Consider the following 14,988-nt stretch of genomic DNA (forward strand, 5'->3'; position numbering starts at 1 on the left):
TGGTACTAGATTTACACATTCATCTTTTATGGGTGTGGCTCAATTCTAAAATACATTGTGACCCAAATACCAAGTATACCGTGCCTTAAAGCATTTAAATGAGGGTATGTTACTATTGTTTAGATAGGTGCTTATTAACATATAGGAAGCATGACATATATGTATTTAAATTAGTCTGTTTCCGTATGTGGAAGAATATTCAGGTTATACAAAACATTCCTCCTACTCCACCGTAAGGCACAATTCAGAGAACTATAGATTTATATTATGGAGATTGAAGAGACTTCAGAGATTTCATTCCTTCCTACATACGCATTGTTTATAGATGAGAAGATTGAGAGATTGTCACTTGTCCAGGATCACATACTTTCTTAGAACTAGAACCAGTTCTTCTGACTATTGCTCACCATCTCTAGTTTATAAAGGATTTTGGTCAATTTATATACTTTTCTACTGTGTTTCATATGATTTACTTTGTAATAAGGTTTTATATATCCTTTCAGAAATACATGTTACACCTAGATTTATAAATGCTTTTGAGTGAGGTAGTAGAGGACAGAGAAACTTGAGTATTGCTAAAATTCTCTAATAAAATTAATCTAGTGCCTGGTGTTTAAACAGTTTCTCCTGAGCACTGTGGTCTTGGAGTCAGAAAATGAAACCAGCCATTATAGCAGAACACCTAGTTCCTATGGTTTTGTTTTTGTGTGGTCAAAAATTAACAAAGTATAGAAATGTTTAGACATTTGTGTTTCAGGTTATCGTTTCTGTAATTGGTTACGTAATTTTATATGTTTGGTAATGAGCTATGGTATGATTTGGAAAATCACCTTAATTACATGTAAGGCTAATAGGGAGTTTTGTAACGAGTTAACCAAACCTTTTTTCTTAAAGAAAATATGGCAAAAATTAGAAACTCCATCTACATTTCTAAGCGAGGTTTTAAATAATTGGTTATCTATCTGTTACAGGGAGTCAGAAACACATTTTTCTTCTGACACAGATTTTGAAGACATTGAAGGAAAAAACCAAAAGCAAGGCAAAGGAAAAGTATGTATAGAACATGTGACTTTATTTTGATTTGTAAGGTCATTCATATACATATGTGCACATACATAATTATGTATATAATATATATAGTTGTGTTAGTTATAGTTCATATGTTGTTATCTTTTAAAAATGCCTTTTTTTCTGATTGGTATTGGAAGCCTTCTAAACACATGTGCTTTCTGGGCTTACAGGTCAAGTACCTTTTGGTTATCTACTTCTACGAGTGTAAAGTTGAAATTAATAACACATCATTGTTTCTAGTAGTTTATTTTGTAAAGCACAGTATACTAAGCAAAATGTGATAATTCTGTTGGCATTTTTATTTACATATCAGTAGTCAACTAGAAAGCAAAACAGTAAATACAGTTAGCTATTCTTAAAGCACCCTACACATGTAACCTGCAACCTGTTTATATCTAATGGCTTACTATGGACAATAGTTTTCCTTTTTCTAAATAATGTCAAGTGAAGTTCTGAGTCAATAGAATCCAAGTTTAGAACATGAGTGGGTACCCTGAGGACTCTGAATAACTTGGCTAATGGTTAAATCATTTTGCTGTTTTCAGTACATTTAACTCTGTGCATGTGTGTAATATAGTGGGCAAAATATGACATGTTACTGTTCAGCATTTTGGATTTGTATTTCCTCATGACACATATACTTTTAAAAAGTTTAATACAGAAATGTATAATGAACAAAGCAAAATTTTTCCATGAACCTAGCACCCAGAGGTAATGTATCCTTTAAACATTTTGGTGAACATACTTTCATACACACAGCTGTGTATAAACCCAAACACAGAATTTTACTTAAATGGAATCATACTATGCAAGCTTGCTTTTAAAACTCAATTGTATGGTGTCAGCAGTTTTCCTATAGTGAATTTTTTCTGTGTGTAATTTTTAATGGTGTGGTATGATCCCATTTTGTGTATGGAACATAATTTATTTAACTAGCTCATGTAGCACTATTTTAGAGTACACATAATCCATGTTTCATAATTTCATATGCATAATCCCTTGAAAAGTAGTTTTGAGAGAGAAAAAGTGTGAATGAATAAAAATAATAACTCATGACTCTCCAAAGACATCCAGAAGTTCTAGTGGATAGTGTGTTTATTCATTAGATAATCATTTTTCTCGTTTTGTAACCATCTTGCAAAACTGGAATTCTACTTTTGACTTTGAGTCTTTTCCCAGTTTGTAAATTAAATCACAGTGGCATCAGCATAGAGGACTCCCCAAAGTTTTTGTGCTACAGTTTGGTTAACTTTCTATAGCCACTGCTGTGAGTGAGAATTTTGTGGGTAAGATCATAGATTATAATAACAATAACTGCCATGTTTGACACTATACTATGTATATTCCATGCACTGTGGCATGTTATCTAATTTAATATTTGAATAGCCTTGTGGAATAGAGGTCTTCCTGGTTTTATAGGTAGGAAACTTGACGTCCAGAGAACTCAGTGGTTAAAGAATTTCTGATAGTAACCAGAGGGGAGGGGAGACAGGGATCACAGGGAAAGAAGGGTCATCAATGCACATGTATAAAGGACACATGGACAAAGCCAAAGGGGGAAAGGATTGAGGGTGGAAGGTGGACATGGGAAGGTGGTGATGGGAAAATGGAGACAACTGTACTTGAACAGCAATAATTAAAAAAAAAAAGGAATTTGAGCTCACATCTGTTGAAAGATGGTGCTTTTAATCCACTATTGCAGCAATTTTCAACTGGTGCGCTGCAATAATTTTTAAAACATGCAATACCTGACTATTTACTCAGCGTCTCTGATCTCTTTTCCCTTAGACTGTCAGATAAGATGACTGTCTCAACAATAACTCTTTTTTTAATTTTATTTATTTATTTTTAGAGAGAGGGGAAGGGAAAGAGAAAGAGTGGGAGAGAAACATCAGTGTGTGGTTGCCTCTCGTGAGTCCCCTGCTGGGAACTGGCCTGCAACCCAGGCATGTGCCCTGACTGGGAATTGAACTGCGATACTCTGGTTCACAGGCCCTTGCTCAATCCACTGAGCTACGCTAGCCAGGGCTCAACAATAACTTTTCAGTGTCAATGCCCTGTCTTGCACCATACATATATAGATCTTATAATACTTGCATCATATCACATAATAAGGTTATGTCTGATTGGTTAATTTTGCATACCAGAAATCTTTATATACACATATAGACACCTGATTTTTTTTAAAGTTGCTGTGGAGCAAAAAGGGTAGGTAATTACTATGTTTTTTTTTAATCATTTAAAATTATACCTATTATTTGTCAGATTGGCAAAAAATACAATAGTTTTTGTTTTTTGCTGCAGAATTTTAGTAATTAGTTACATGTGTGCCATGAGATGGAAAAGGTTTAAACAACACTGCATTGTAGTATATTACCTCATAGGTTTTGTTTTCAGATTTTTTCCCTCTACATGATTGAACTCAGGTTAGCGTGTTTTCTTCTTGTACTTCCCTGTATTATCCTAACTCTTTGCACATTGTGTTTTTTCTAGCACATCATATCCACTGAGCCATTTTAATTGTACTAATTAGTTTTTCATACCAGCAGGGAATATTGAAGCATATGATAGATTAATTGCAAACATATAGCTCCATTTTTAATTAAATCATTTTATTGTTACTCTGTTAAAGTTGTCCCAATTTTCCCCCCTTTGACCTCCTCTGCCCATGCCCCCTCCTCACTCCCACAGTCAATTCCTACACTGCTGTCCATGTCTGTGGGTCATTCATACATGGGCTTTGTCTCATCCAGGGTGATCCATCTTTTGGAGTCTCTGGGCCACACTGGAAGAAGAGTTGTATTGGGCCACACATTAAATGCATTACAACATGTAATCACAAAAATATCTCAATGTTTTAAGTAAATTTATGATCTTGTGTTGGGCCGCATTCATAGCCATCCTGAGCCACATAGCCATCCTGAGCCGCCCAGAAGTTGCAGGTTGGACACCCCTGCTAGTACCTTCCCCCTTTCCACCATTATCAACCTCCCCCCTCCCCTCTGGTTACTTTCAGTGTTTTCCATGTTTCCATGCCTTTGGTGCTATTTTGTTCATTCATTCATTTATTTTGTTCATTAGATTCCTCTTATAGGTGAGATCATATGGTATTTGTCTTTCACTGACTGGCTTATTTCACTTAGCAAAATATTCTGCAGTTCCATCCACACTGTCCTGAAGGGTAGGAGTTCTTTCTTTCTGCTGTGTAGTATTCCATTGTGTAAATGTACCATAGTTTTTTGATTCACTCAATTACTGATTGGCACTTAGGCTGTTTCCAGCACTTGACTATTATAAATAGTGCCCCTATGAACATGGATGTGCATAAGTTCTTTTGAATTTGTGTTTCAGAATTCTGAGGGTATATTCCCAGCAGTGGAATCACTGGGTCAAAAAGCAGTTCCATTTTTATGTTTTTGAGGAAATTCCATGTCGTTTTCCACAGTGGCTGCACCAGTCTGCATTCCCACCTGTAGTGCACTAAGGTTCCCTTTTCTCCACATCCTCTCTAGCACTTGTTTGTTGATTTATTAATGATGGCCATTCTAACATGTTTGAGGTGATATCTCACTGTCGTTTTAATTTGCATCTGTAATGGCTTGTGATGTTGAGAGCATCTTTTCATATGTCTATGAGCCCTCTGTATGTCCTCTTTGGAGGGGTATGTATTCAGATCCTTTGCCCATTTTTAAATTAGATTGTCTTCTTGGTGTTGAGTTGTATGAGTTCTTTATATATTTCAGAGATCAAACCCTTGTCTGATGCATCATTGGCAAATATCTTCTCCCATACAGTTAAGTTCGTTTTTCATTTTGATGATGGTTTCTTTAGCCATACAGAAGCTTTTTAGTTTGATGTAGTCCCATTTTTTCCCTTTATTTCCTTTGCCCTAGAAGATATATTGGCAGGCCTATAGCTCCATTTTAATTAACATTTCATACTTCTCTAGTGTACGCTTTGTAGTTGATCTTTTCTTTCACCGTTGTCTCTGAAAATCCTTTTATTGGGGACAAAAAAAAGCCTTTTCATTCTACAATGAAGAATTCATGGCTTAGCCCCCAGTAGTTTGGTTTAGTGGGTTGGGTCCTGCAAACTGAAGGTGACAGGTCGGATTCTTGGTCAGGGCACATGCCTGAGTTGCAGGCTGGGTCTGCAGTCTGGGGTGTGCGAGAGGCAACTGATTGATGTTTCTTTCTCTTTCACACATCGATGTTTCTCTCCCTCCCCTCCTTCCTTTTCCCTCTCTTTACAAGTAAATACATAAAATCTTTTAAAAAAGAATTAATGACTTAGATTCACAAAGACCGAATATCATTAACAAAACAATGTAAATTAACAGTAATATTTTTCAGTTGTTAGGAAGGGATTTGACATAGTTAAGAGTAGGGTTGTTTTGGAGGAGGAGGGACCCTTTATAGGACAAAGTATAGAAGCATACAGGCTGTCAGTGGGAATAAATTTGTAGACCTAGCTACAGATAGCGGTCTGCAAACTGTGGTCTGTTCTTGTGTACTGCCCATGAGCTAAGAATTGTTTTTACACTTTTAAAGGTTTGTAAAAATAAACAAAGAACATGACAGACCAGTTATGTGCCCTGCAAAACCTAATTTCTATCTGTACAGAAAGTTTGCCAACCTTTGCTCTGGGTCATAGAAATGTGTTGGTCTAAAAGAGACCACAGAAAATGATGTATTCTAATCTAAAGATTTTAGTACAAATCTGGCATTGTAGAAATGAGAACTCTGAGTTTAGGGAATGACTTATTTTTCTTCAACAAGGTATAAAAGCTGTGAGAGGTATTTTATAACTCAGACATACAGGTAACCTTTTCACTGATTTATGAATCTCCCTCTACCCCCAATATTGGCAACTTTCGTATAAAGGGGTTATAGTTCCATAGTGTTCACATACCTTGAATTTTCATGATAAGTAAGTATTAGAGGGAGGGCCCAGACAAGAATGAGGTCGATATACCTATTTATATTATTGAGAATTCTTTTGTCAGTGCACTGCAATGATTTATAAGGCTAACAATAGGTATCAAGCTAAAATGTTAAACTAAGTATGACTTATTTGATAAAGCAGCAGTCCTATAAAGTAGGCAGAGTTTTATTCGTCCTTTACGGATTAGAAATCTCTCTGAAGCATAGCTTGGTTAAGTAACTTGCCTAAGATCACTCAGCTGATGGAAGCAGAAGTTTGGCCTCATGAAGTCTGTCAGTAGGCGGGAGGCTGTGCTACTAATCACAGTGTTATGTGGTATACATGGTAGTATAAATGAAACAATACCACAAAGAGGCTGGCACAGCAGCCTCTTTTTACCATATCATTTTACCATATTTTGCTGTGTATAATAAGTACTTTCTTGTCCAGATTTTTTAGGGAAAACTAAGGATCCATATTGTACATGAGTAGAATGATTGCCTGCTGTGAGCATAATAATCTCATGTATAATGTGCACAAAAAATTGGATTTCTATACATGGGAATGGATTATACATGGCAAAATACAGTATATGACATGTATGGCACTAATCTTTAGGTTTAGGCATGATTATGTAACCAGTTCTTTGGTTCTGTAGTTTTAATTTGAACTCTTCAAAGGTAACGATATAACCTAACCAACTTATGTTTTTATGCAGACTTGTAAAAAAGGCAAAAAGGGCCCAGGAGAAAAGGGCAAAGGTGGAAATGGAGGAGGGAAACCTCCTTCTGGTCCAAACCGAATGAATGGTCATCACCAACAGAATGGCGTGGAAAACATGATGTTGTTCGAAGTTGTTAAAATGGGCAAGAGTGCTATGCAGGTAATGTTTATCATGTTCTTCCCAGTTCATTTGTACATGTTAAACTTCAGTTGTAGAAAATATATCCCCAGTTTTTCTAATTGATTTTATAATTTTTCTAATACTGCTTATTAGAAAAAAAGCAACCAACTAGTCAGAAAACTAGGGACATGTCTGTTTAGACATAAGACCTTTAAGCAGTGTGTGGAATCATTTTCTGCTGCATTATTTTCTTTTAATGACATATAATTAAAAAGTTATTTGGTCAAAAATATGCTGGTGTGAACCCTGACTATGAGTTTTCAATTTCCTCTGAATTTATATAGGCACCATTAAAATATGAAGTCCTTTGCCCATATAGAATTCTTGGTTGAGCTAATATTATCACTTTGCACTGTAGCAAATTGAATGTTTGATTACTGTTGTTGATTACAAATTTTATTACTTGTGTTTTTTCTTAGCAGAAGAGCAAAAAGTTATATATCCATGTCAAATCATCCTAATTTTGTTTCTTCTGTGTAATCAATCATATGACAATAGCATTTAGGTTTTATAATGGAGGCTTAAACCCATATGGTTTTAAAATATTGAATAAGCACTATACTCAAAGAATATATATGCTTCATAAAGTTATTTAATTTATAAAATCTGTAAGCAGTGGTTTCTTTCCTTCATAGAATTAAATTTAATCAATAAAAGGCACACATGGATGGGTTAGGGAGAACTAGCCCTTTAAGCTTTCTGTTAATGAATAAGTGAAAGGCAGATCTTGTTTATAAATAATAGATTTATCTGAGTACATGTGGTTTTGTAAATAAATTTTACAATTATCAATTGGAACTATTAAAGATCATTTTTTACATGTAAGACAAAAAGAATTTTTTGTTTTTGAGCTATCACCAGTTGTGCATAACATTATATTTTCTTAAGTTCGAATTTGCCTTTGTTTATTCATACATGGTTTGCTTTCACATATTCGTGACTAGGGTGTGGTTTTATTTCTTGTTTAATGGTTTAAATGATTATGTTGTGGGCACATTAGATTAAAAATAATATCTATGTTACTATGCTGTAGTTTATTTAGTCATTCCTTAATTTAAAAAATTATTCCTCTTTCTTTAGTTCCTCCCATTTTGGGTTAATTTTATCAAAGGGATAAATTGTCTTATTTATATTATTTTAAATATTTTTATTTTTATATTCTACTTTTCTCTGTAGTATTTGTTATACATAGTTAAACGTATTAATCTTTTTTCTGATATCTTTCATTTTTGTTAATATAAGAAACCTTAACGTATATCCATGCTAATTAGGCTATTCTATTCTTGTCTAGTCTGTAGGGTTTTGTTTAGCTTTTTGGCTCATCAGAAAATTATAGTATAAAATAGGATGTTTTAGCCTTTTATATTTAATTTTTGTTAATGTTATCTCAGTATTTAAAGAATGAACATTTTTCTGATTTTTGTGTTACTTATGGTTTGTCATATATTAAAATTATACCTTTAAGCCATTTGTTTTTCTGTTTCTAAATATGATTTCCCCTTTGAAAGTTGAATGCCCATAGTATCTCTGCATTCATTTTGGTAAATCCTCTGTCCACTTGCAGTTTATTTTGTGTACCTCTGCTTGCATTATCACCAAATTTGATTAAGGAAGTCTTTTGTTTACAAACTTTTAAGAGTTTTTCCTTATCTAAGCATTTCAGCTCAGATTTTGGGGGGGATACTCACTATTCTTGAGCCACAGTTTGTATTCTGCCCCCAGACCTATTTTTCTCTGCCTGCAATAGCCTTTTTCATCCTTTCTATATTACAAAGGCTTGACTAAATCAAACGTCACTCTTCTTTTGAGAAGCATTCTTGGGCTGTTTCCTTCTCCTATTGAATGTATTTCTTATTCTTCTCTTTACATTATAGCACTTAGTGTAGTGTATTACAGTTATGCATATGTCTGAATTTGCTTCTAGGTTGTTAATTCCTTGATCAGGTACTGTATATTATTCAATTTTTCTGTCCCTGGGATCGATCTATTTCAGTAATTATAAGTGAGAGTGAATAAGTACAAGACTAGCTTTCATTTCAAAATAGTTCTTATGTTTTAAGAAAGGAAAAACCATGTGTATGTCCCTAGTTCTATTGAGTTTTATTTATAGATACTGAATTTTATTGAATAAGTTCTTAGCATACTTTGATGATTAAAAATTTAAAATACATTTCAATGGGATAGCTTCTATTTTGGTTATGGCAGGCTTGTATTCCTAGTATAAACCCTATTTGATCTTCATGAATAACTTTTTAATGTGCTGTAATGACCTTTTTGTAAGATTTCATTAAATATTTTTATATCTTTATTGATGAGAATAGTCCTTGTTCCATTTATTTATTGATTCCTAACAAACTACCCCAAACTTAGTATTATAAAAGAACAACCATTTTATTACGTTTAATGATTCTGTGGGCCTAGAATATCAGAACTAAATAGGGATGGCTATGTGTGTTCTCATCCACGATGGCTTGGGTCTTTAGCTGAGATAGCTTGATTGCATGTAGGTGACATAAACAGGAACTATAATCATCTGCAGGCTTCTTTATTCATGTTTGGTACCTAGTCTGCAGTGATTTGGAGGCTAGGCTCAGCTGGAACTTTATCTGGAAGACCTGCCTTGGGTCCTTCCATGTGGCATCTGGGTTTGGAGAGAGTATTCCTGGGCAGCAAGAAGTATCTAGTTTTCTAGTGCTTCCATAGCCCAGTGCAGTTCAATGGCCGTCTGTGACCTAATCTTGGAAGGATCATTTCTACTGCACTGTTTTGGAGAAGGGGACATAGACCCCACTTCTTGGGAAATGTCAGGCAATTTGGATCCATGTTTTAAAACCCCCATAGTTGCATAATGCATTTTCTTTATTTTCCCTATCATATTCGGAAAATCTTAAACACACTTCTTTTATAAATTCAGTTAGTTAACATACACAAGCTATTGTAAAATACAGTAAAGGATTGAAGTTTAGAAAGTAAGTCTAGTTTTATAGGATATCTTCAGTCAGTCTGAGTCAGATAAGTCTTAGATAATATTTTCTTTTTCTTTTCTATATTGCATAATCACTTGTTTTTGTACATCAAATTGTACGTATTTATTCATTTTGTACCCAGTTTTTATATTTATTGGCATATAACTGTAAAAAAATTTAAACATTTCTTTTCAGAGGGAGGGGAAGGGAGGGAAAAAGAGAGGGAGAGAAACATGGATGTGTTGCCTCTCGTACGCCCCCAACTGGGGGCGTACACTGCAACCCAGGCATGTGCCCTGACTGGGAGACAAACTAGTGACCCTTTGGTTCACAGGCCAGCACTCAATCCATTGAGCCACACCAGCCAGGGCTGGTATATACTTAAACATTTTCTGACTTTTTGTTCTTTATACTATCTTTATCATTCTAGGTTGTTTTTTTTTTTTAAGATTTTATTTATTTATCTTTAGAGGGGAAGGAGAAAAGGAGAGAAACATCACGTGTCCCCTGCTGGGGACTGGCCTGCAGAGAACCAGCCTGCAACCCAGGCATGTGCCCTGACTGGGAATTGAACCGCGATCCTCTGGTTTGCAGGCCTGTGCTCAATCCACTGAGCTACACCAGCCAGGACTCTTAATATTCTAGTTTTTACATTTTGTTTTATTAAAAAATTTTAGTCTGTTTTGTGCTCTCCTTTTCTGTTCCCAAAGGAATAAAGTACTACTTTTATTTTTTAGTTCTGCCCTAATGTTAAAAATACTATATTGAGATATACTCATATACCGTAAAATTCACCCTTGAAAATATAAATTTAGTTGTTTTTAGTATATTCAGAGTTGTTCTGCTGTCACCACAATCTAATTTTAGAGTATTTTTTAATACTCCAGAAAGAAACCTTGGCCATTAGGTTTATCCTCATCTTCCACAGGTCTAAGCAACCACTAGCCTACTTTCTATAAATTGCTTATTCTCGACAGTTCATGTAAATGAGATCATACAATATGTGGTCCTTTTTGATGCTTTCTTTGACTTAGCATAATGTTTTCAAGGTTCATCCATTTTGTGGCATGTATTATAAATTTGCCCTTTTTAAATCACCAAATAATATTCCATTATATGAATATGTCTAACATGTTATCTATCCATTCATTGTTTGATGCATATTTGGTTTGTTTCCACTTTTTGGCTATTAAGACTGAATAATGCTCTTAAGAGTATTCTTGTACAAGTTTTTGTTTGGATACATATTTTCATTTTTCTTGGGTAATGTATACTCTAGGATGTGAGTTGCAGGGTAAATATGGTAGTTCATTAATTTTCTGAGGAGCTGCCAAACTTTTCCCAAAGTGGCAGCAGAATTTTATGTTCTTACCAGCTGTGCTTTAGCGTTCCATTTCTTCACATCCTTGTCAACATTCGTTACTGTCTTTATTTATTTTAAAAATTTATTTATTAATTTTTAGAGCACAAAATTTTAATTACGAAGAAGTCAGATTAAGCTTTTCTTAGTTTCTTGTGCTGCTGATGTAATATCTAAGAAGACTTTGCTTAATGAGCAGTTACAAAGATTTACTTAATGTTGTAGGGTTTTAGCTCTTACAAATTATATCTTTGATCCATTTTGAGTTGTGTTGTATACAGTGTGAAAACAGGGTTCAGGTTCATTCTTTTGCCTACATATATCTAGTTACACCAGCACCACTGTTAAAAAGACTAGGCTTTCTCCATTGATTTGTCTTGGCATCTTTGTCAAAAATCAAATGACCATCAATGTAAGGGTTTATTTCCAGACTCTCAATTTTATTGCATTGGATCTACATATTAATCTTTACATTAATACTGTACTGTCATGTTTTAAAAGATTTTATTTATTTATCTTTAGAAGGGAAGGGAAGGAGAGAGGGAGAGAAATATCAATGTGTGGTTGCCTCCCATGTGTCCCCTGCTGGGAACTGGCCTGCAACCCAGGCATGTGCCCTGACTGGGAATCGAACCACCATCTCCTGGTTCGCAGGCCTGCGCTCAATCCACTGAGCCACACCATCCAGGGCACTAATACACTGTTTTGATTAATGTAGCTTTGTAGTAAGTATTCAAGTCATGAAGTTGAGTTTTCTAATTTTGTTCTTCTTTTTCCAAAATTGTTTCGGCTGTTCTGGATCCTTTGCATTGCCTTGAGAATTTTAGGATCAGCTTTCCATTTGCTACTAAGAAACCAGCTGAGATTTTGATAGGGATTACACTGAGTCTATAGATCAATTTGGAGAGTATTCTTATCTAGCAGTATTAAGTCTGTGGATCCATGAACTCTCTGTCCTTCAGTCTGTTGCTTAGTTAGTCTTCTTCAGTTTGCCTTTCTATTTATGTATGGTTCTCAGGGCTCACTGTTGAAAAACATTGTTATGCATCCACTTCTTTAAAATATTTTTATTCTGTTGTAGTGTTAATATTTAAACATCTAGTCAGTATTTTAGTCAAAAAGACATCTGTGTTACTTAATATTTTCTAGGATACCTTTAGTAATGTAATAAAAATGAAATAAAAGTGATTATGCTTTATCAGGTAACAATTTTACTGAATTTGATTCTATTTTATGGTTAAAATTTAAATTTTTGTATACAAGTATGTGTATATTAATTTGAAGTAATGTGATACCATTTAATATTGAACTGTAGTGACTTTAATCAAATTTAATTCTTAGAATATTAGGAAAAGCTAATGAGTTTTTTTCTCCCTTTACTGTAGTCGGTGGTAGATGATTGGATAGAGTCATACAAGCATGACCGAGACATAGCACTTCTTGACCTCATCAACTTTTTTATTCAGTGTTCAGGCTGTAAAGGTAAGGATATTTTTATTTTGGGAGCAGAATGTTTTCAAATGGTCTGTTTTTCCTTTCACCTAAATATATATAAGTAGTTTACATGGAAAGTAATGCCAACACATTGAATTGTTTGCATGATAACCATGCAAAATGCATAAGGGAAAAGGAACAAAGAACAAAGTGAGAAACTCTGTTGAGGCAGTTGCATTCCTATGTGAAGTTAACTAAAAAATTGGCAGTTTATAGTTATGTTACTTTTATTAGCTATATTTTCCACTTTCAGCATCTGGTTTTAGGAACAAAGAAAGGGGTTAAGAAGGGAGGCAGAAGATAATTAAGAGATACAGATTCAAATGGCAGGGAATTGTATAGTGTAGGGAATTAAAAGGTACCCTGAATGTAAGTGAGTAAGCAAGTGCTTAAGTAAATAAGTAAGTTAATAAGGTATTGTTGATATTTAGTTTTTCTTCCCCAAGTTAGAAAAACTGGATTGGCAAGTGGGGTCTTATTTTAAAATGTTTTTACCGTTTTTGGTCTATGTTTAGTGTTTCTGCAGTAGAAGTGTATAGGTACCTGTTGGTAGTGTTATGTAATCAAGAAGCATGTCTTTTTTTATTGTATTCTTTGAAAATGTAAGGTTGATTGCAGAAGAGCTGAACAGGTGTCAGAAAGAATTTGATGAATTGCAATTCTAATTTTTTACCTTCAGTCTTCCCTGTAACACCACAGTATGGTCAGTCTTAGTTTCCTAATTAGGCTTCGGAATTGCAGGTTGTTGTTTTTTTAAATTTATTTATTTAATTGTTGTTCAAGTACAGTTTTCTGTCTTTTACTCCCCTCCCAGCCCACCCCGCCAGTGCTCCCCAGCTCCCTCCCATTTCCACCCCCGTTAGTTTTTGTCCATGTGTCCTTTATACTAGTTCCTGTAAACCCTTCCCCTTTTACCCTGAAATTCCCTCCCCTCTCCTCTCTGAAAACTGTCAACTTGTTCTCTATTTCGGTGTCTTTGATTATATTTTGCTTGTTTGTTTTGTTGTTTAGGTTCCTGTTAAAGGTGAAATCATATGGTATTTGCCTTTCACTGCCTGGCTTATTTCACTCAAGGCCACAGTCCATGCATTTTCCCTTTATCAGATTCATTCCTTTCCTGGCATCAATGTAGTTATAAATAAAGAGCTTGCCAACTCAACATTTGGATATACTTTGTCATAAACCAGGTTGTCAAGATTTGTAAAAATTTAAAGTGTTGAAAACTTAAAATTATTGGATAGATTTAAAATACTGCTGTAATGTTTTTTTAACATCAAGAAAGATCCATTCAATGAAATTTACCATATAATCAAAGTTAAGGTTATTAAGTACTTTGAAAACACATTAAAATTAATTTGATAGACTTCTTTTATAAATGAATTAGGAACTTCTCTAAGTGTATACAATATACTTGAATCTTTACCTCTGGCTTCAGGATTGTCATTATGAGCACTGGTTATTTTACTTTACTATAGTTGTGCCTTCTGTGACTGTTGAGGTTTGGAGGGAATTTGGCACTACTGAATGGCTCTAGACTGCTCTCTGATGAATCTGTCGTCATTGTTGTTTCATTCCTTTCCTTTCCTTTCCTTTCCTTTCCTTTCCTTTCCTTTCCTTTCCTTTCCTTTCCTTTCCTTTCCTTTCCTTTCCTTTCCTTTCCTTTCCTTTCCTTTCCTTTTCCTTTTCCTTTTCCTTTTCCTTTTCCTTTTCCTTTTCCTTTTCCTTTCTCTTTTCCTTTCCCTTTCCCCTTTCCCTTTCCCCTTTCCCTTTCCCCTTTCCCTTCCTTCTCTCTTCTTCTCTCTTTTCTCTTCTTTTCATCAGTTGTCTCTTCTCAATTTTCCTTCATCCCTCCCTTCCTCCCCCTCTCCCCTCCCTTCCCTCCCTTCTTTCTTTCTCCATTGTCAGCTGTCACTGTTTAAGTTACTAGTTCCTAGCAGTCTCACTTCATGTCCCACCCACTTTTATGGCAGTGGGGTGTGACCTGATGTCCTAATTCACACCTGCCGATGGAGTTAAATGCATAGATTTTTGTGATATCTACTATTTCCTCTTCTGCTTAATTTTGACTTTTGGCCATTATATGGGCCTGTCAGATAAGAAGAGCTTTGGAAATGGACATTTGTCAAAATATATGCAATATGTTTGCTTTGAGATTTATTTATAGATACTTATTTCATAGAAATTGTTTCAGAAATTGAGTTTACTTGTGCTCTCTAGCACTGCCAAGTTTACAGCACCTGGGCGTAAGTTATAGAAGGGGTCTGAAGACA

The 14,988-nt window shown here is 34.8% G+C and overlaps 1 protein-coding gene across 6 annotated transcripts in view; it reads left to right on the plus strand.

Annotated features, from left to right (window-relative positions):
- The window catches only part of STAG2 (stromal antigen 2), a 136,717-nt gene that overhangs the window by 62,845 nt on the left and 58,884 nt on the right, over positions 1-14,988 (plus strand). For all 6 annotated transcript variants that reach the window (XM_037154117.2, XM_037154122.2, XM_037154120.2 and 3 more), the window contains exons 3-5: positions 972-1,050; positions 6,713-6,877; positions 12,610-12,706. In XM_037154117.2, the coding sequence (XP_037010012.1) occupies positions 972-1,050; positions 6,713-6,877; positions 12,610-12,706 (341 nt within the window). The remainder of the gene's footprint in view (positions 1-971; positions 1,051-6,712; positions 6,878-12,609; positions 12,707-14,988) is intronic.

This window comes from Artibeus jamaicensis, unplaced genomic scaffold (genome assembly GCF_021234435.1).
Source record: "Artibeus jamaicensis isolate MK-2021 breed Jamaican fruit bat unplaced genomic scaffold, CSHL_Jam_final contig_240, whole genome shotgun sequence".
Classification (NCBI taxonomy): Eukaryota; Metazoa; Chordata; class Mammalia; order Chiroptera; family Phyllostomidae; genus Artibeus; species Artibeus jamaicensis.